The sequence below is a fragment of the Amphibalanus amphitrite genome, unplaced genomic scaffold (genome assembly GCF_019059575.1).
Source record: "Amphibalanus amphitrite isolate SeventyFive unplaced genomic scaffold, NRLGWU_Aamphi_draft 000205F_arrow, whole genome shotgun sequence".
Lineage (NCBI taxonomy): Eukaryota > Metazoa > Arthropoda > Thecostraca > Balanomorpha > Balanidae > Amphibalanus > Amphibalanus amphitrite.
Genome location: NW_024881700.1, coordinates 367,666 through 387,024, shown reverse-complemented (window position 1 = coordinate 387,024; position 19,359 = coordinate 367,666). Strand labels below are relative to the sequence as shown.

At 48.8% G+C, this 19,359-nt stretch overlaps 1 protein-coding gene across 3 annotated transcripts in view; it reads right to left on the bottom strand.

Annotated features, from left to right (window-relative positions):
- Positions 1–19,359, bottom strand: part of LOC122384974 (MAP/microtubule affinity-regulating kinase 3-like) — a 38,221-nt gene that overhangs the window by 17,504 nt on the left and 1,358 nt on the right. For 2 of the 3 annotated variants that reach the window (XM_043372843.1, XM_043372844.1), the window contains exons 2-11: positions 16,506–16,915; positions 12,567–12,689; positions 11,945–11,998; positions 5,106–5,154; positions 4,245–4,438; positions 3,817–3,952; positions 3,280–3,500; positions 2,786–2,998; positions 2,069–2,360; positions 1,472–1,796 (exon numbers count right to left, since the gene is read on the bottom strand). In XM_043372843.1, coding sequence (XP_043228778.1) covers positions 1,472–1,796; positions 2,069–2,360; positions 2,786–2,998; positions 3,280–3,500; positions 3,817–3,952; positions 4,245–4,438; positions 5,106–5,154; positions 11,945–11,998; positions 12,567–12,689; positions 16,506–16,667 — 1,769 coding nt within the window. In that variant the 5' untranslated portion in view covers positions 16,668–16,915. Of the gene's footprint in view, positions 1–1,079; positions 1,200–1,471; positions 1,797–2,068; positions 2,361–2,785; positions 2,999–3,279; positions 3,501–3,816; positions 3,953–4,244; positions 4,439–5,105; positions 5,155–11,944; positions 11,999–12,566; positions 12,690–16,505; positions 16,916–19,359 lie in introns of all 3 variants that reach the window. The other variant, XM_043372842.1, reaches the window with a different exon arrangement.

Sequence of the window (19,359 nt, the reverse complement as noted above, 5' to 3'; positions counted from 1 at the left end):
AAGGCAGTCGGCCGCGCCGCCTCCAAGGCCTGGCGAGATCGCTGGCCCGACAGCTTCTTCTTCAGGCGGATTATGAGAGACAGGTTCCCGACACCTGTCCTCAACGAGACGAGGGAAGACGCGGTGAATGTGCACCAGCTTCGAGCAGGCCACTGGGGGCTCTCGACGAGCTACCTGCACAGGATCGGCCGTCGCCCAACACCGACCTGCCAGCAGTGCGAGGACCTGAAGTGCCCGGCGGCACTGTGTCTGGTCTGCCGAGAGGAGGCCGACACGCCGGAGCACGTGCTGCTGCACTGCCCCTGCCTGGCGGGCAAGCGACTACGCCTGTTCGGGACCATACACCCCGATGCGACTCGGCTGCGGGACAGCGGGGCCGTGGCGGCGCTGGCCCGCGGCTTCCTCCGCCACCGAGAGCCTGCGGGCTACGGCCGGCCGTAGGCCGGCCCGCGGGGAAACAACAACAACAACAACCACTGCGCCTTAGGAACGGGTAGGGCTCGGCATGGAAATTATCATACAACAGCAAATCCAACACATGCGACGAGCTGCGATACTTCGGACAAAAAAAAACTTCGACGACAATGCAAAATAAAACGGTAAACACAGACAAATTAGCATTTGTAATCAAAATTTTTGATAAGCCTGTCGAGCTGGGAAAGGTATAGGTATTTGTCCCCCGGCCTAGGTACCCAACATTACAAGGCTTTTGCCTTTTAATATCTAAATATGCATCAACATCACCTGAAAACAACACAATATTAGACGAAAATAAAAGGTTCGCCTAGGCTCCAGAGCAAAGAAAATGAAACAGCGTCATGCAATACCAGCCAAGCTGACAAAGCAGAAACCAACAAAACACAAAAAGAGAAAAGCTACAGACCGATGCATGCAATGACCCCGTCATGCCAGCAAAGCATAGAGCGAAGCGCTACTCAGGCAGTTATCACTCCAGCCGCCGCACGACGCAAGCGCTCTGCTGGAGCTCCTGGAGAGCCTCTGGGGCTGCCCACGAGCCTCTGAGGTCACCAGAGAGCCACCAGGGGCCGCCGGGGAGCCACCAGAGGGCCGGTCGGTACCTGGGTCGCAGTTCTGACGGCGAGCGGGCTGCCGCCGACTCGGCCGGCGCCCCTGACGATACCGACGCCGACTTGACGTGTCCCCTCGCCGGCCGGGCCGTGTCGCCGCCGCCGCCGGAGCTGCAGGGCGGCACGGTCAGACCAGACAGCCGCGGTGAGAGGGGTGGCAGGTAAGGCAGTGTGAGAGAGCAGCGGGAGTTAGAGCAGAGCCAGTCATGTTAGTAATGCAAAGCTATCACCGGGATGGGTAAAGCCAAACACCTAGGAAAGCCCCCGGAAAAAGAACCACCAGACACACCCGAAGCCCCGAGAAGCCAGATTATTCCATAAGCTGCGTCGCCAAACGCCAGTCTCCACCCCTCCGGGCGGCGGCGCGCTGCCCTGTCACCCACCTCAGGTCTCCAGCCGCCTGCAGTGAGGGGGTGCGGCCCTCGGCCGATGCGCTGGCCGGCCGCGTCTCAGTGCCGAGCGTCGAGCGCCGGCCGGCACTGGGGCCGATGGTCCGGTTGGCCGCCGTCGGGGTGAACACCTTGGGCAGCGCACGCGGTTTGGCCGGGCTGGGCAGGGAGCTGGGCTGTTCAGAGTCTCCGGCGCCGGCGGCGGCTCGGCTGGCCGCCTGGCGCGTCTCTTTGATGGTGGCCGGGTCCACCGTGTTTTGCCGCTTGAAGTGGGTGTGGTTGGCGGGTACCGAGTGGCTGGTCGCCGAGCCGCTCAGCCCTGCCGCCAGAGGAACCAACGGTCAGTAATTGGGAAGACAGATAAGCAATAAAAAGTCTAGGGAAGGTAATTGACATGCATCACACTCTATGTCGAGCTAATACGATAAAAAACATAGCGAAGGTAGGACACAACAAACATTCACCTAATTCAAAAACAGAGTCGGTTTATCTATTTCAAAAACATAACTGTCAACGGAAACAGACACCAGCTGAATATTTTGGCAAGCAAGCTGTGAACAAGTGTCTTAGTAAGTAGCTGTATCGACTCACGTTTGCTGGTGACGCTGGCGGTGGAGGCGGCCGGTGAGCCGGTGGTGGCCGGCGCGGCGGCCGAGGCGCCGGTGGCGGACGGCGCCGCCGAGCCGGCCGGGGCCGCGCCCGGCACCGTCTCGCCGCCCGAGGAGGCGCGCCGGCTCGGCTTGCTGTTTGAGGTGGCCGAGATGGACCGGTGCACCTTGTGGTGCGGAGGCGACTGGCGGCTGGTGGGCGGCGGGCCGGCCGCCGGGCCAGTCAGGTGCCGCAGCGACAGCGAGGAGCCCGACTGGGAGCCGTCCGACTCCAGCTGGGAGAGGGACGGAGAAAGGCGGTCAGATCGGGAGACAGCGAGGCGCAGTCACACGACAGATTTAACCCCGTTCAATGGCTTTCGGTAGCATGGCAGCACGACCCTGTTCAACAGCTGAGTATTCCGATGTCAAGGATTATATTCTGCTCAAACACAAAATCATCTACATTTTACTCACACACAAGTACTTTAACACCCTCTATTAAGTCACGGCACCACCACATACAATCATCGCCCCGAGCCCTTCGAACGACTGCATCGCTCTCCAACAGCATCTTTCTTCCTGTCCTCGACCTATAACCCACCGCCCTCACACCATACGAACACTGATCTAGCCACCCTACCTACCTCCCCAACACTTCGGCCCCCTCCTCACCACGCCCCCGCCTCCCAGTAACCACCCCAGACATCCCAGCACTCACATCGGCAGCGCGGCGGCCCATCAGCAGGTAGGTGGCGTAGATGTCGTCAAACTTGCCCTCCTTGAGACTGGTCTCGATGTCTGACCGCGCGTAGCCGAGCGCCACCAGCTGCTCTATCCGGCGCGGGTCGTCCATGCAGTGCTCGGGCTCCACGTACGGCTTCAGCTCCTCCTCATTACAGCCAGAGTTCATCCACTTGTCCCGCATGATCGTCTGTGTGAGGTGTAAACGGGGAGACGGGGTTAGACGATGGTATCCTGATGCCGCACTTATCGACGAAAAACAAACCTTGATCTGTGGAATATTTATACACATTTTCCCCTACCACAATGCACGTAAACGAGACATCAGTTCTCAATCTAAATTATACAGATAAAGCACTCCAAAATTGACTGATTTCAAAACCCGACAACGCTTAGGAGAGAATAAGTCAGCGAGGCAAACATAACGACACTCGTCTCATCACTCGGGTAGTCTGATCTCCGCTGACTCACCGAGAGGCTGGCCCGTTTTGCCGGGTTCAGCACGAGGAACTTCCTCAGGAGGTTCTCGCAGTCGGTGGACATGTAGAACGGGATGCGGTACTTGCCGCGCAGCACCCGCTCGCGCAGGTCCTTGAGGTTGGAGCCGTCGAACGGGAGCGAGCCGCTGACCAGTGTGTAGAGGATCACTCCCAGGGACCAGACATCCACCTCCGGGCCGTCGTACTTCTTACCTGTCAGACGAAGAGAACAGTGTCACAGAAGGTTACGGAAGCAGTACGGCCGAATCCATAACTTTTCGATGAAAATGGCTAGGGAACAAGTTGACATAAATGATAACTGCAGACGACGTTTTCAATGCGACATCAGACCAGCTGCATCTTGTTCGACCTATGCTGGATGTCTGGAAAACAATAGGGCTCATGTTGTTCCTTCTTTAGCAAACGCTGCAACTTCTCTAAATGACCCGAAATTCTCTTGGAGTCCCTAAAAAACAACAAGCAAGCCCACATCCCACACTTCGGTCTCCTCGCGTCCCCTCCGACTGACCCTGGAAGAGCTCGGGCGCGGCGTACGGCGGGCTGCCGCAGAACGTGTCCAGCTTGCTGCCCACAGTGAACTCGTTACTGAAGCCAAAGTCGGCGATCTTGATGTTCATATTGCTGTCCAACAGGAGGTTCTCCGCCTGGAAGGGAGGGAGACTCCACCTGTCAGTTTATCCAAATAGTTCGGATGCACGTGTAAATGTACTGGATATAGGTCAATCATGGCACAAGATACAATTACAATAGCTTGTCCATTGTCCAATCATACCCATTAAGTGTGAGCCTCACGTTGGTCCTTTCCTAAATCGACTGAACTACATTTATTGTGGATTTTGAGGAAACTCGTCTGCTAACGCCCAGTGAAAGCCAACACCTATCCTCCTACTCTTCCAGTCCCAGTATAGAGCGAACCGAGCCCGAAATGACACTCACCTTGAGATCCCTGTGGATGATTTTCTTCTGGTGGCAGTACTGGACGGCGGAGACGATCTGCCGGAACTTGAGTCGCGCCTCCTTCTCCTTCATGCGTCCGTGGAAGACGAGGTAGTCAAACACCTCGCCGCCCGAGGCGTACTCCATCACCAGGTACAGAGTCTTCTTCGTCTCGATCACCTGGTATAGTTTCACTGCGGGGGCAGAACGGTGGATGTCATGAGAGAGCTCGCACGCACGTTCCGGAGAGACATAAAGACATACCGCATCGCGCCTAACTGGCCTATCAAACCATCAGAGCTGAGATAACAGGAGATATCCCTAGATTCAGAAGTGATCCACGCAGATATGCCAGCGTGCAGCAAAGGCCCAATTACATTCATCTATTACAATTAGGCTATATGAGGGTCCTTAATAGATCAGTAGTGACGCCATATGTCGTTACACATGCTCGCCTGCGCTTAGCGCGGGGATCCCCATGTTCTTGGCACAAGATTCATCGTCATCCTCACTAGTTCCGGATCGCGCCCACAAGTTTGCATCACTAATGATTGTCGATGCTAACCATATCCGCCACACCCACCTACAGACCTCTGTATGGCAGACACTACCACACCCGGCATTACAAGAATGTCACACACTTGACGCCGACAGGTGAATCCGACAAACACTTAGACCAACGGGTGAGAGACAGCCGGCCCGCCCAGGTGGTCGGTTGTGTCACATGACGCTAGACATTGGAGAAGACACATTGACGTCACCAGAGGCCACTGACGTCGCTGTAATGACGTCACTGGCAGCCTACTCACGCCCTCCCCAGCCACAGCGATCTCCGATCCCGGCTCCCCGCGCCATACTCACCTATACTGGGGTGATCGAGCATCTTCATTATTCGAACCTCTCGGAAGAGCTGTAACACACGTGCGGGCGGGCGTCATGGACCGACATAGAGAGGGGCCGAGTCATAGACTGACTGATTGAGAGACTAGAGGGGCGTCAGGGACCGAGACATGAAGGATGGAGTCGTGAACGGACCGAGACAGACCTCGTCACGGATCAAAAGAGGTACGGGTCGGCGTAACTGGTACCGGCAGAGGAAATGGGCATCACGGACCGACGGAGGGACGAGACGGACGTGTCACAGTAATTGAGGTGACACGGTGGTCGGGAAGGTACGGAAACGGGTGACAGTGCACCGGTTGATAAAGCCAACAGACGGACGGGGAAGCGTACGGCAGTCGTGGGACTGATCATATGACATCCGGGGATATGGTACGGCAAACACCATAAGCCAAGGGAGGCGGTTCGTCAGATTTGTGGGACAGCGAAGTTTGGAAAGCAAAAAAAAAAAAGTAACAAACAGCTCTAAAAACTAAATAGAATAAGTGGCGTGACTTGTTATTGGCCACTGGCCAAATACCGTAAACCGGGGTGAGTTGATATGGGGTGGTGAGTTGATATAAATTGCTCGAAAAATGTTAAAATGTGTGCTGCTCATCCATTTGTAAACCAATTTTTAGTTTTATTTTTCTGTGAAGTGAAGCAACCAATAAGTGATGCATATAGCTGAGAAAGGCATGCATGTGGTGCAGTGCCTTCTTAACACATTACTTTTTTCAAAGTCCTTTTTTTCTTCTGATTTTGAAACTAAGGAAAAGTCCCCACCCTACAGCAAAGACGGTGGATATTCATGAAACAACATGCACTGGGAAAGAAACTACCATCAATTTACTGTTGATCCCAGGTAGTTTTGGGTTTCACCTATAACAACGCTTTTTTATAATTTTAAGAAAAGTGACAGGTGGTGAGTTGATATGCCATCAGGTGGTGAGTTGATATGCATGATAAAAGCTGATACCAGGCTGGTAGGCATGCAAATTAGCATGAAATATGGGTCTGCAGGTAAGACAAAGTCAATTAGACCAACTCTTCTCCTTTTCTTTCCCCACATCATTCCATCAACCCCAAAAGCTTTAGTTTTTTTTTTCTGAATGCTTGAGACGAGGCCTGTTAGTATCACTGATGTTAGTTGTCGGACTTTCGTCCCCGTCTTGAGTTGAGATGTTAGTTTCACAACGTTTCAGCCAGTAGCTTCTCCGGCCGTAGTCAAGCCTGCCTCGATAGTGGAGTGGTTACAACCGTGGACCATCACCGGGGAAACCCGAGTTCGATTCCCGCTGACTACAGGAGCTTTCGAACTGTTTGACGCGTACGGCGCAGCATATTTACGTCTGGACAACGAGTTGCGGGGAAAAGTGCTGATTTTGTTGCAGTTTTAGGAGCCGGTGATTAGGCTGGATTTTTGGGTTACTTTTTCGTTCCGATTCATGTATTTCATAGTGTTTGGCTTTTGAATATTTTAGTTCTTTCAGATAAATATTACTTGCCTTACAACTTTTGTAAAAACGTTTCATTTTTTTTATAAGCCGACCGTCAGAGTCCTAAAAATACATCAGCCCTACAATCATTGTAAACAAACAAATGGAGCAATACTTGGATCTGTTCCAAGGCGCTTTTTAAGTTTATCTGGCGGTTTCCGTACTCTTGTACGTCGTTTTGTTGGATGTTTTGAATCCCTTAAGATTGACTTATATCATATTTAAGAAGCATGTGACTGAAAACAATTCGAAGTATCCAGGAGGCTGATAGAGGTCCTGACTCCTGAGCAATATCAATATCAAGTTGAACTTGAAGTTATGAAATTTTGGTTGATAAACGCAAGTTGATCGGGCTCATATATCAGCAAGAAAAATTAAAATTAAAAGAGCTTATTGGCCGAAAACAAGCTATAATATTGCAGATCTTTGAGCAATAGGTACTGAAGAGCGCGCTGAGCAGGATCATGCCAGAAAATGTTGACTGATGAGCGCATATTGATGTATTGGTATGAATATTGAATGATAACTTACAACAGCAAGATACATTAGTGCTAACTATCAAGTTAAAAATCTAGAATGAATGGACTTTGGCAGCTTTACTATGCTTAGATGCTATGCAGATTGTAATGTGCATCACCAGCATCAGGTACTCAGTGTCTGGCAAATGAAACATGCAATTATTCCATTGCTACTGGAGGAGAAAGCTTGGATCACTAAATCCACTTTATGTTGATTTTGATGTTAATCATTACTGTATTTCTTGAAAAAAGGATTGTTATAAAATTGTCAATGTGACAATCCATGCAACGATGTAATCATATAATGTGTTCATAGTCATTCGTGATAGTGATTGTTGGTCCAATATACAATGGCAAAGCTCTCAGTCTCAGCGTTTCTTCCTGTGGATGGCCAGCAGTGACTCAGAGCTTAGAAGTATTAGTTTTCTTCACAAGGCTGGGATAAAAAGTAGCTGAGGGTAATCTTCCACCAAGGAACTCTACTTTGACATGTTATGAGATGTAGGCACAAGTAGGTAGGTGCTTAGTTCCTCAATAGTCAGCAGTTGTGTAGGTTTAGTCGGGTTAGCTTAGGTTAGGTTATGTTAGTTTTTTAATTTGCCAAGTGTCCATAAAAATGTGACCTGAGCAATGAGCATACCTGAATAACCTGACAGCTGACCTAACTTCAATCATCACACATATTTGCAGACTACCCAAGACCTGCATAGCAGTAGCACCCAGTTATAGGTAGGTACTCACCCTAACTCAATCTTACCTGCTAACCTTCTACTTGCCAATAATTAGCTCACCTTGCCAAGCTGCATCCAGGGAAACAGTCAACTGAGGAACTGGCTCATTGGGTGGCTGGTGTGAGTCTGTGCATTTAAAGTGTTTCTTCTCTGAAGCTGCTCTGCACTGCTGTATGTCATGTTAGATGTTCAGAAAATGTGGGAAATGATTACTAAGCTACTTTAGTGCCTTGTTAATGCTCGAGACATGAACAAGTACAGATCCTGCACTTGCAGGGTACAGCTATGAGTTAGGTGCTAGGTGAGTATGTTATGTGAATGTGATTATGTTCTGTTCCCTGTTTGACCATAGTAAGTATACAAACAAACACAGGGTCACAGTTATATTCAATCTCCACATAAACATACAACAAAAACGGCCATATGTCCTCACTCCGAACACACCACAAAGAACTTAAAGGGACCCTCCCACCTTAACATTAGTTTTGAGTTGAGATAGCCAAGTTTGCGGCCAGGCTCAGAAACCACCATTTATCCTGGTCGCAACCCCCGCAGCTTTATGGTGTTCAAGAAATTTCTTCCCTTTACTTGCAGGGTGGGACCAGCGTGGTCCCTATCTCTTAACCATTACGGGAGTCTGATGACGTCATCAGGCTTTCGAACGTCCGTTAAATGTTTGACTAAAACGTTTTGTAGCACGCGGTGGTATATGCTGCTTTGCGCGCAACAAATGCCGCACTTTCAAATAAAGTCGCTAGGAACAGCGGAGATCCCAAAAAGTAAACAAAAGTAAAAGTCTAATATCTTGAAAACCGGTGAATATTTTTCGATGAAATTTGGTAGATATTCGTTTTTGCACTTTTTGAACCGAGCGACATCACTTTCATGCCAATTCATTAACTTTTTTGAAGGTGGGAGGGTCCCTTTAAGCCTTTACAGGCACAAAAATGCTTTGATTTAAAGGGCAGGTATACAATATATCCTCTGTCCTTCGGGATCTTGCTGCCAAGTTGAGGTACGATGACTGAACTTCAGGATTGATCAACCTTTTCTTCTTAGCCACTGCTTATATACGAGATAGACCAAATGCTTGTTTGTAAACTGCCTTGAAAATTTAATGATCCACCTTCAATTCTGACATGAAGGCACAAATAAAATAGTTCCCTCTCCTTTTGGAATACACAAAGCAAAATATTTAATAACTTCTAGTGGATGGACAAGAGCAATTAGCATTGCTTCCCTCAAGTTAACTTCTGGCACTGATAAATTTATGTTTTAGGGCCTCAGCCTTGGATAAATTACACTGACGCTTATTCGCTTCATATTTTGTAACAAACGCGCTAAAACTGCAATATAACAGCACTATATGCTTCTTGACAAAATGCAAAAGTAGTAAAAATTCAGCCCTGGTGGCATTCATTCTTGGTGGAAACGTAATGACAAAATATTTTGTAGTAACTATTAAATTCCGGCCGAAAACAGTGCACAGTTTAAGAAAGAATCATTCCAATGACGGTCCATTCTTGCGGTCCTGAAATCGCCACTATTTCCGGCCTCTCCAACGCAACTCGTTGTCCAGACGTAAATATGCTACGGCGCAACGCCACCAACATCCAGGTCCTTGAGGGTCAAAGAACACCTGACGAGTGACGACGGCCGGAGAGTAACTGGCCGAAACGTTATGAAACTGAATCTCAACTCAAGACAGGGACGAAGGTCCGACAACTAACATCAGTAACCCCAAAGTTTTTTTTTTTTTCTGTGGACATACCTAACATGAAAAAAGGCACAGCACAGCTCCCTGTCAAGTCTCAAGATGGCTCCCTACAAGCTACAAAGGAACACTATAGAACACCTATATTACATACAGGTTAAAAAAAAACTGTTATATTTATTCGTAGTTTCGAAAATGACAGAACTGTCATTTCTGTATGGCTAACAGCGCGGGAATTCTGATCTCGTGAAACTGATTAGTTTTCCTGCTTGGCAGTTGCCAACCGAGAATGAGAGGCAAAATGAAATGGAACAAACAATATAAAGAAATTGACTGGTGTTTAGCCCTCGCCCGTGTTCGTGTTTTGCCAGCGTTTAACGTATGGGGGGGGGGGGGGGGGTCCGTTGGAATCCCATCGTCGTTTGGCCCCTGGTGGAGCTAGAGCTTCGCGGAAAAAATGAGCGTGTTGCCCGAGACGCGAGGAAGCCGATGATAACCAACTTGGTCATTGGTTAACCTTCCAGGCCAGGTCAATTACCCAGAAGTCGGTAAAATAGGGGGTTATTTGAAGTTCGTAAAGCGAGTTTATTATTTTTTGGCTGTTGCTGATCGCGAATGTCATGTTAGTTTTGCTCACAGATGTCTTCGTACATTTAGGCCAGGTCAGGTCAGGTCAGGTCAACCAGTAGGTGTCCTGCCGGCTATCCATAGGGAGTGTCAAGTGTCAGCTACCACTGACGGTGTCGTAACATGTTACGAAGGCACTAAAACTACTTCATAAATGATCAAATGCATGTTAAATTCGAAATCGGCCCGAAAAAAAAACTACCCTAGAAACATGTAAAACTCCAAAAAGTGAACCGAGGTCACCAAAGGTCAATGACCTGACCTGACCTTCAGGTGACCTTGACAGTTGACACCCAAAATACTGCGTGGGACCAACATCATTTACATGTTTGGACGTTACAATCACAAAAAGACTGGAAATGCGCGGATAATGTGAGCCGACTACGCCAAATCGCGATTCCGGCCAAGCATGGTCTCGAGAATCAGGTCACAAGTCAAAAACCATTTGAGTCAGAGTCATGAAATCTTTAGAACATGTGTAAAATTGATAAACTCGAGAGGTACTGAAAGTTTCGTCGTGATCGGCCGCTTTTTGCGCGAGTTATGTGCGAAAAGCCGAGGTGGTCCGTTCGCCCGCCTATAAGTGCGAGGGCTAATTTTGGCTTTTGATGCCGAATTCTGTTTTATGTCGCTTAGAATACAGTCCGAATTAGATTCGCTTCACTTCACTTCATTAATATTTTGTTGACTACCAGTCAACAAAAGCTCAGAAGTATATGTATTCTTTCATTTCAATCCATTATTTCTGTCAGAGGCATATCAACCTTGACCCGCAACTGACAATGTGTTTTAATTACAAGAAAATACACTTGTAATTCCAAAATATATTGCCAGTTTTGATACCGTTGGCTTGAGGACACGTGACTAGCCAAGTTCAGAATGTTCTAAGTAAAACTAAGTATCATAAAGCGAAAAAATGATGCTGCTAAAATCAAGCCATTTTGATCGCGCTGTGTTGGACATGATTGCGTTTTCATGAATGTGTGGTCTGCTGCCAAACTACTAGCATTTATCTAATGGTTTCTTTCAGGATGTGTTCTCTGATCCTTTTTTTAAACACTGGCATTTTATCAACTCACCTCTGAGCTTCTTTAGCCGAGAAATTTTGAAAAATCCAAAATCATATCAACTCACCCCCTGTGGGGTGGTGAGTTGATATGAACTTTGGCGTTTTAAAAAAGGGGCTTAATATATACATTTTTTATTCATTTTTGCTGATTGCCTCCGCAAGGCATGTGCCATGAAACTGGCACAAAAAGAATTCCGTAAATGAATGTGGCTTTTAACGAAATCTAGAATAACCTCAAAATCCATATCAACTCACCCCGGTTTACGGTACCCCACAATGTAGGCCTATGGGATAGCCAGCGTGGTCTCGCGATATTGCGGGGCGGGGCGCCATCTAGCGCCGTGGATTAGGTGAGAGGCACTGAATAATGTGAATATGTAGGACGGCGAGAGCAGCGCAAACACCCTCGCTGAGCCGCGCAAACCCGTATGAATAATCAATGGACACCAGTCGGGCGCACAGGCCAGTGTCGACATACATTCCTGACTTCATTGGCGCTGCTCTGAAGGCCGGTCGATTCGGAGCTTTAAAGGAAACAGGTGATGGTCGCCATGCGCTACATCACCAGTAATGCTATTGTTTTACCAACACAAATATAATGAAGTAGTATCTCGGATCAGAAATCGCATCACACTCACGATTACCAGAGCTAATATTGCTCACCTTTTGTAGACTACCCGGATTCAATTGCGTTTTGTCTATGATTTTGATAGCGACCTGAAATCACAAGGCACACATAACAATCAGCGCGCGCAAACAGCGAGATCCGCGGCGTAGTGCACTCATAACTGGTTAAACACTGATGGCTATCAGCGCAGCACGGTTCACCCAACCCATTGGTAGATTTGCCCGTCTGCCGTTCGACTGTTCGAGGTTTTCAACACGACACTCCCAGCATCATCTGTTTGGCCACACATACCCGAGAATTGAAGATCTGATACGACCGACCACGGCGGACTACACCGGCTAAGAACGCCAGCCCATTGGCACTTTACATTCCATTAACATGGATCACACCGCAAACAATGTCGAAGCAAGCTAATCTTAGCATTAGCAGCATATAAGTGAAGACCAAATCAGTGGCCGTGAAGGAACAATCATACCGTTGTAAGCAAAGCACCAATTTTAACTTCCTGCAAACAGTACCTTTCTCACACCCTCGCCTTTTAACAACACAGGATAAAACACCCAATACGTTCGACAAGCGCCCCACGCGTGGCGCACGGACCGATAGCCTCTGCATCTCCCGTGTCCCCTCACAAAGCCGTCACCGTCCAACACTCACCTCCTCGCCGGTCGGCAGGTGCTTGGCCAGCTTGACCTTGGCAAAGTTGCCCTTGCCGATGGTCTTCAGGAGCTGGTACTTTCCGATGTGGGGCTCAGAGTCGGGTCTACTCCGCGAGGATTCCTGCGGAAGAAATGGTGATTGGTTGAAAACGGGAACTGATGCAAAGCCGGCAATACCTCCTTAACAGCATTTGCTACAACAGCCGTTCTAAAACAGAAAGGAGTTGAACTGCGTCAATTTCAACGCTCCTTCAACGATGAGGTCAGCACTTGTTTGATGAACATCAGCTCTGTGGCGTTGAAACATCTCGTACAACTACAAGACTGTGCAGCGATATCACTCGTAACCGCCTCATAGATAGCAAGGGTGACATGGAATTCTGAGCGGTTCCTCCTATCTCTGCATGTCCGTTCCGTTATCGCCTCTCCACAACTCGGGCACTCGTCATCGGTTTAGGACAGCGGTGATCTCATTTTTCGTTACCGGCGACTTACCTAGTCGACCAGCAATTTCCTAGCCGCAGTATTCGAGTGAGTCACCTAAAACATTCATCAGCCCTCAGTCCCTTGCTAAATTATCCCTTATCAATGCAGCGTGTGCACATGGCTGTCCCCACTCCCCAACCCTTCATGTCCTGCTCGTGCCGGTTCCGGTCGTTTGCCGTTCTATTTCCGGTGTCGTTTCGTGCTGCCGGTTCCGTTCCGAGCGGTCCGGTCAGCTGGTCGGCGGCGCGGTGCGTGCCGCCACCCAGCCAATCGATGGTGGCACCGGCACCGGCGCCGCCACCGCCCCGCCCTGCAATCGATGCCGCCGCGGCGCCGGGCGGCTACACGACCGCGGGAGTCGGCCGCCCCGCCCCCGGCGCAGGGAAGCCGCCCGCGGAGGGTGGGAGGCGAGAGCGAATGGAGGGAGAGAGAGATAGAGAGAGGGTGATGGAGAGGGAGAGGAGAGGTGAGAGGGAGAGGGAGAGGGAGAGGGAGAGGGAGAGGGAGAGGGAGAGGGAGAGGGAGAGGGAGAGAGGAGGACGAGAGCGAGAGAGAGAGAGAGGGAGAGAGAGAGATGAGGAGAGGGGGAGGAGGGAGGAGGGAGGGGAGGGAGGACGGAGGGAAAGAGGGGAGGGAGGGAGGAAGGGGGAGGGAGGAGGGAGGGAGAGGGAGGGAGAGAGAGAGAGAGAGAGGGGGGGACTGTGAGGGAGAGAGAGAGAGAGAGAGAGAGAGAGAGAGAGAGAGAGAGAGAGAGAGAGGGGGAGTGAGGGAGAGAGAGAGAGAGAGAGACCAGCCAGCATGGTGTGTTGTTCGGTAGCCGGTGTGTAGACGTAAAGCCGCACGGGACTGACGGAAGCCGGCGCCGGCCAGTGCCCCCGACTGCGGCTTCGGCCGCCGCCAGCGGTGCCGATCCCTGCCGGTGGCGGCAGTGACGGGCGGCTGCGGCGTCTGCCCTTGAGCCGGTGTCCGTGTCCCGCGGACCGCCGCCGCCGCGCCGGACCGATGGCTGCCGCTGGCATGCCCGGCATCGCGTCATCGGCAAACACGCGCCGGCGCCGCCCGCCCGCGGCCGACACGCACCGTGCCGGGAAGGACGATGGCCCGATAGGCGCCGGTGCCGACGCGGCCGTCCGTGCGCACCGCTCGCCTCCGCGCCGAGCCGACGTCACGAATGACAAATCACAGCGGATTACAGCCGGTAATAAGCCGACATCTTCGCAGCCATCAGCGCCGTACAAAGCAGGGCGTTTCGGCACCGAGCAAGGTAAACAAGGAAAATGGCCCGCCGGGCCGCCATCCAGTGAGTCACATCCGAACAAGGGCACGGCCGCGGACGGCCGAGCACCTGACCAAGCACCGGCGCTGCGCCGCGCCCGTCCCGAGCGCCGCCCGCCCGCCGGGCAGCGGAGCCATTTGGGGCGGCGCAGATCACTGATACGTGTACGGAATGCCGTCAATTACCGACCAATGGTGTGACCGGCACACAGCTGTGGACGATCCGGCAACAGGGAAACGATAACGGTAGTTGGGTGTCACAAGACATAAAACTAGCCACACAGGTAAACAGACAACGATGAAAGGCATATGAATGACCGAGTTCTTGGTAGGACCCCACGGCAGTCATAAAAATGTGCGGAATATCCATGAAGGTGGAAAAAGGAGCATCCGCGTTCTATTGAAATGAAGGTGCACTGCGGGGAGGGGGAGGGGGGCACCGGCCTATCACATGGACAGATTGGCTTGCATGGCAAAAGGAAAGGAAAGCCACGAAGGGACTGACGTTTGACTCCACAGTCCATAAGACACTAAAAAGCAAATGATTTTAGGAGGAAGCAACTGAAAATCGGAGAGCCCGGACAGGAAGCTGATCAAGGAAAGTGTGATACGTTTACGCCAGAATGTCACTTATGGTCAAATAACTAATATTTCAGGAAAATATAATCAAGTTCATAATCATACCTGTTGCTTCTCGTTCAAGCATTGAAACTAGCAGTTATTAAATAATTTGATGTCTTAGATCAGAAAATAATGTCAAAGGCATGCTATTGCTGGCGTCTCATCAAACACAGGGCGAGTAAGAAACAGCACAACTACAACGTGGTTAAGCTGACCTCCCAATCCATTGCAAAAGCCACCGAGACCAGTGGTTGAAGCCCAGAGACAAGTTATTTTGTCCCACTTTTGGCACCATCCCTTGCCAAGTCGTCAATGAGCTCAGCTGGCAACCGTTTACTACGAAGGCTGCTGCCAGCACTCAGCAGGTTGCGTAGCGTAAGCAAGCGTGAAAGGGTGACCGAAGGTTAGCAACAGTCGGTCGGTCGGTCGGCCGGCCGGTGGATGGGTGAGTGAGTGAGTGAGTGCGTGAGTGAGTGAGTGAGTGATGGAGTGAGCGAGGGATTCAGTGAATGAATGAATGAGTGAAGGAAATGTGAGCGAGTGAGATGGTGAGTGAGTAAATGGGAGAGTGATTGTATGATATAGGTAATGAGTGAACGAATATTGCGTGCGTGAGTTAGGTAATTTGCGAACAAGTGAATGGGTAAATGCGCGGATTTCATCTGTCAGGAACGTCGTTTGACTTTCCAGGACATCACAAAGGGAATCCATTGGGATGTGGTTTTCCACCCAAATTCACGAAAACCAGGACACTGAATGAAAGAATGAGTGCGCGAGTTAGTGTGCGGGTGAGTGACTGTGATTGTGAGCATGAGCAAGTGAAGAGTGGGCGAGTGAACACTGTGAGTGAGTGAGAACACTGAGCGAGAACGAGTGAGTGAATGAGCGTGGGCGATTAAGGGATTGAGCAGATGAGCGAATGTGTGAGATGAATGAATGAGCAAAAGAAGGTGAGTGAGTGAATGAGTGAGTGAGTGAATGAATGAATGGATAAATAATTGAGTGAGTGAGTGTGTAAGTGATAAGAAGGAAAGAGACCAAGTTGGGGTTTCTAAGGTCAACAAAACCTGGCTTCTGAATTTCTGATGAAATGCAAATGATTAGACTGCTGCTGGTGTGCAAATTCACAAATGCACAGTCTCGGAGAAATGACAAGAGATAATGATTCAAAATAAGACAATGGCAGTAGTATGATAAAATGCTGAAGCAGGCCCTATAAAACTGGTGTTGCTAAACCTCCCTTAATGCAGGATGCTACGTTTCCTCGCTGCAAGGCCATTGGCAGAGATTTAATCTACTTCATGAGTCTCTACAGTCCACCTCAAAACTAATTGGATCCTAGAGCCAATGGAGATGCTGACCAGGAATCAGATGCAGGGTTCAGGAATGGGCTTCTTTCATTTTTAGCTTTGCAAGAGCAGGAACAAGCTTCCTCGTGTACCCCCCTCCCCCACCCCCTACATAGACCTACGTCCCATCAGTTTCCGCGAAAAGAGCACTAGATGGCACAGCGTCCACCTGACGGGGAGACGGGCGCGCGCCGTCGACTGCTCACCTTGTTGGCCTTGCTGGAGGAGACATGGTCGGTGGTGAGCGCCTCGGGCACCGTCTGCAGCGGCGTGCGCAGGCTGGCGCTCACCGACATGGCGCCGTCAGCGGCGGCCGCCGCCGGGGGAGGCCTGGGAGCCCAGCCGCCGCCGGCCACACGGCTGCTCATCACCCGCGGCGCCGGCCGCCGGGCACAGGTGGGCGCCGCGAGCCGTCACCTGGCCACTGCACTGCACCGGCGGCTAACACCGTCCACACCGCCACCACACACCGGTCCCGTCACACACAGCACTGCGGCCGTGGCTGGCTACTGCCAGTACGCAGAGATCAGGCACACCACTTTGAACAGTGCAGATGGAGCAGCGCCCAGCAACAGTGTGTAGTGTAGGAAGAAGCCAGCACAGATGCCCATCAAACCTGAAATAAGATGTAATTTCAGTAAATGATGACTTTTATTTTGATAACAGTATATATCCACATTAACATAGATCTCTGCAAACATTCTTAAAATGTAACAAAATTTAACCTTTTCACCTATTTTCATCTAGCAATTAAATGTGGAAAAGTGGCAAGTGTGTGATAGGCACCAAAACAGCAAGTGGCATGTCTGACATATAAATCAAATATAGTCAAATAAATTGATTTGCCTTGTAAGAAAATGATATCAGTGCATCACAAACTTATACAGGTCACAAATGCAGTGTCCTGATTTTCGTCAATTTGGGTGGAAACCCACACCCGAACAGATTCTCTTTGTGACGTCCCGGAAAGCCAAACGACGTCCCTGACAGATAAAAGTAGACAGGTATATCGAACACCAAAAGCAAACTAACAAAAAGAAATATCACCTCTGTGGCCTAAAAACACGGCTGTGCAAAATGACAATAAATATATCCCAAGGTCTCACAAACCCACTCTTATACTCAACTCCCCTTTCCAACACCGCTGGCGAACTGCCGCAACAGTAAACAACGCGGTTTTATTTTCGTTTTCTGTGCGTCAGATATGGATAGGTTTTTTCCTTTATCGTGAAGGTAATAGCTGCCATATGAAGGAGAAAAGACGTCGGAATAGAGGGATCTGAGGACGTCGTTTTCCACTTTTCAGTTTTAGTAACTGTGCGGTGTATAGATAAAAATTAGTCATGCGAATATATTACTTCGACATTTATCTCTAAGCACACAACATACCTTTTGTATCAAATCACTGTAACATATTTAATTATTTTTCCCCTCAGAAGGTCACAGTAACGGGGTAGCGCTGCCCCTTGAACCTACCCTTCAAAAGCAGTTAATTTTGCATATGTTGATAGTGGTTGGAAAAAAAGTTTGTGTTTATTTATTTGAATTAAGATAAAGTTACCGAATTTCAACAGTTTTAATTAAAGTATGTCGTCTTTGGCTTAAAAATAACGCAATGTTGGGGACGTCGATTGACCTTGTCATTCCCATTAAATCGACGTCGGTACAAAACTGAAAAGTGCACGATGATTTCACATTTTTTCCAGCCAAGAAAAATTCAGCGTCTACCTTGGAGTTTTCTTCATTGAATTTCATAACAGGAAGCTATGGAAATTAATTTTCCTAACTGTTTTCCATCTCTTTGTTTGGACGTCTGTTTTTTACGTCACTCCTCTTGCTCGATATAATATCCCTCTTATGACGTCAATATTTAGTGATAGCCGCTGGCTCTTGGGCTGATTTCGTTGAAGCATATTTGTCACTGACTGTTGTGTACGATCATGGACAAGAACTAAACATCTTCAAAGTGTTGTTTTGGTGTTTGTGATGAATGATTGAAATTTGTATTGTACTAGGGGTAAACTGGCATTACTTTGTGTCTAGTTATATATGATCCTTTGAGATGCCTTGAGGTGCTATTAGTCAAAATTGCTAGTGAAAATCGCTAATTTTAAGAGATTTAAGGGATCTTCAGTGGCTGAGGCTCCGCACCGATATCGACGTCCTTATGAAATACTGACGTCCTTGCGGCTTCAATCACACTCTCCGAAAAATCAATTTCAGGACACTGCACAAATGTTGTCCTAACTCATTTCCTTAAAATGTAAGCTCATAAAGAAACTGTTTGCAAATATGGTGTTTCCTAGTCCCTAAACAGTGAACACACATATGTTCCAAAAGGCATTAGAACAGAAGACCATTTTTATTACCACTTCATTCACTACATAATTACAGCTCACACTAACAAGGAAAGCCTGGAAATTTAAAGGAAACAGTCCACTTTCCTGAAATCAGTATTTTGCTATTGATTTATTATTTTTTATGCTCAAAATAATCATGAAATAAAATAAAACCTTTTTGTAAAAACAATTATTTTCTATATTTTAATATAGGACGAACTATATTCTATGTAAAATAATGTTTGACGCGGAAGCTTATTACGTATTGACCAATCATATTGCGTAGCTCAAACCTACGCATACTGCATTGGCTGTAAGCAGCACGCTGATTGGCTGACGATGACGTGGCTGCATTCCTGTGCAAGGCACGCATTCCTCTACAAGGCACTCTTTTCGGAACGAGAAATGGAATATCTTCGTCTAGGGTGATCGTTGAGCCGTAAAAGCTCCTGATTTGTGCTAGTCTCAGCTCAAGCTACGAAACTGCTATTCCAGCTCAAAACCCCATGTTAAAAGTGAACTATTTCCTTTAAGGCTCCAGCATATATCTATATTCATTTTATTCATCTCATCTCTTAATTTATGAAAATAATATTGCAAATATTATTTCACACCAAATATTGTTTATGTATTAGATGCATGCTAGCATGTAAACTTAAAAATGCAGACAAGGAGAGTTTTTGCACAATTTGTATATGATGCCTACTTGTATAAAGCTTAG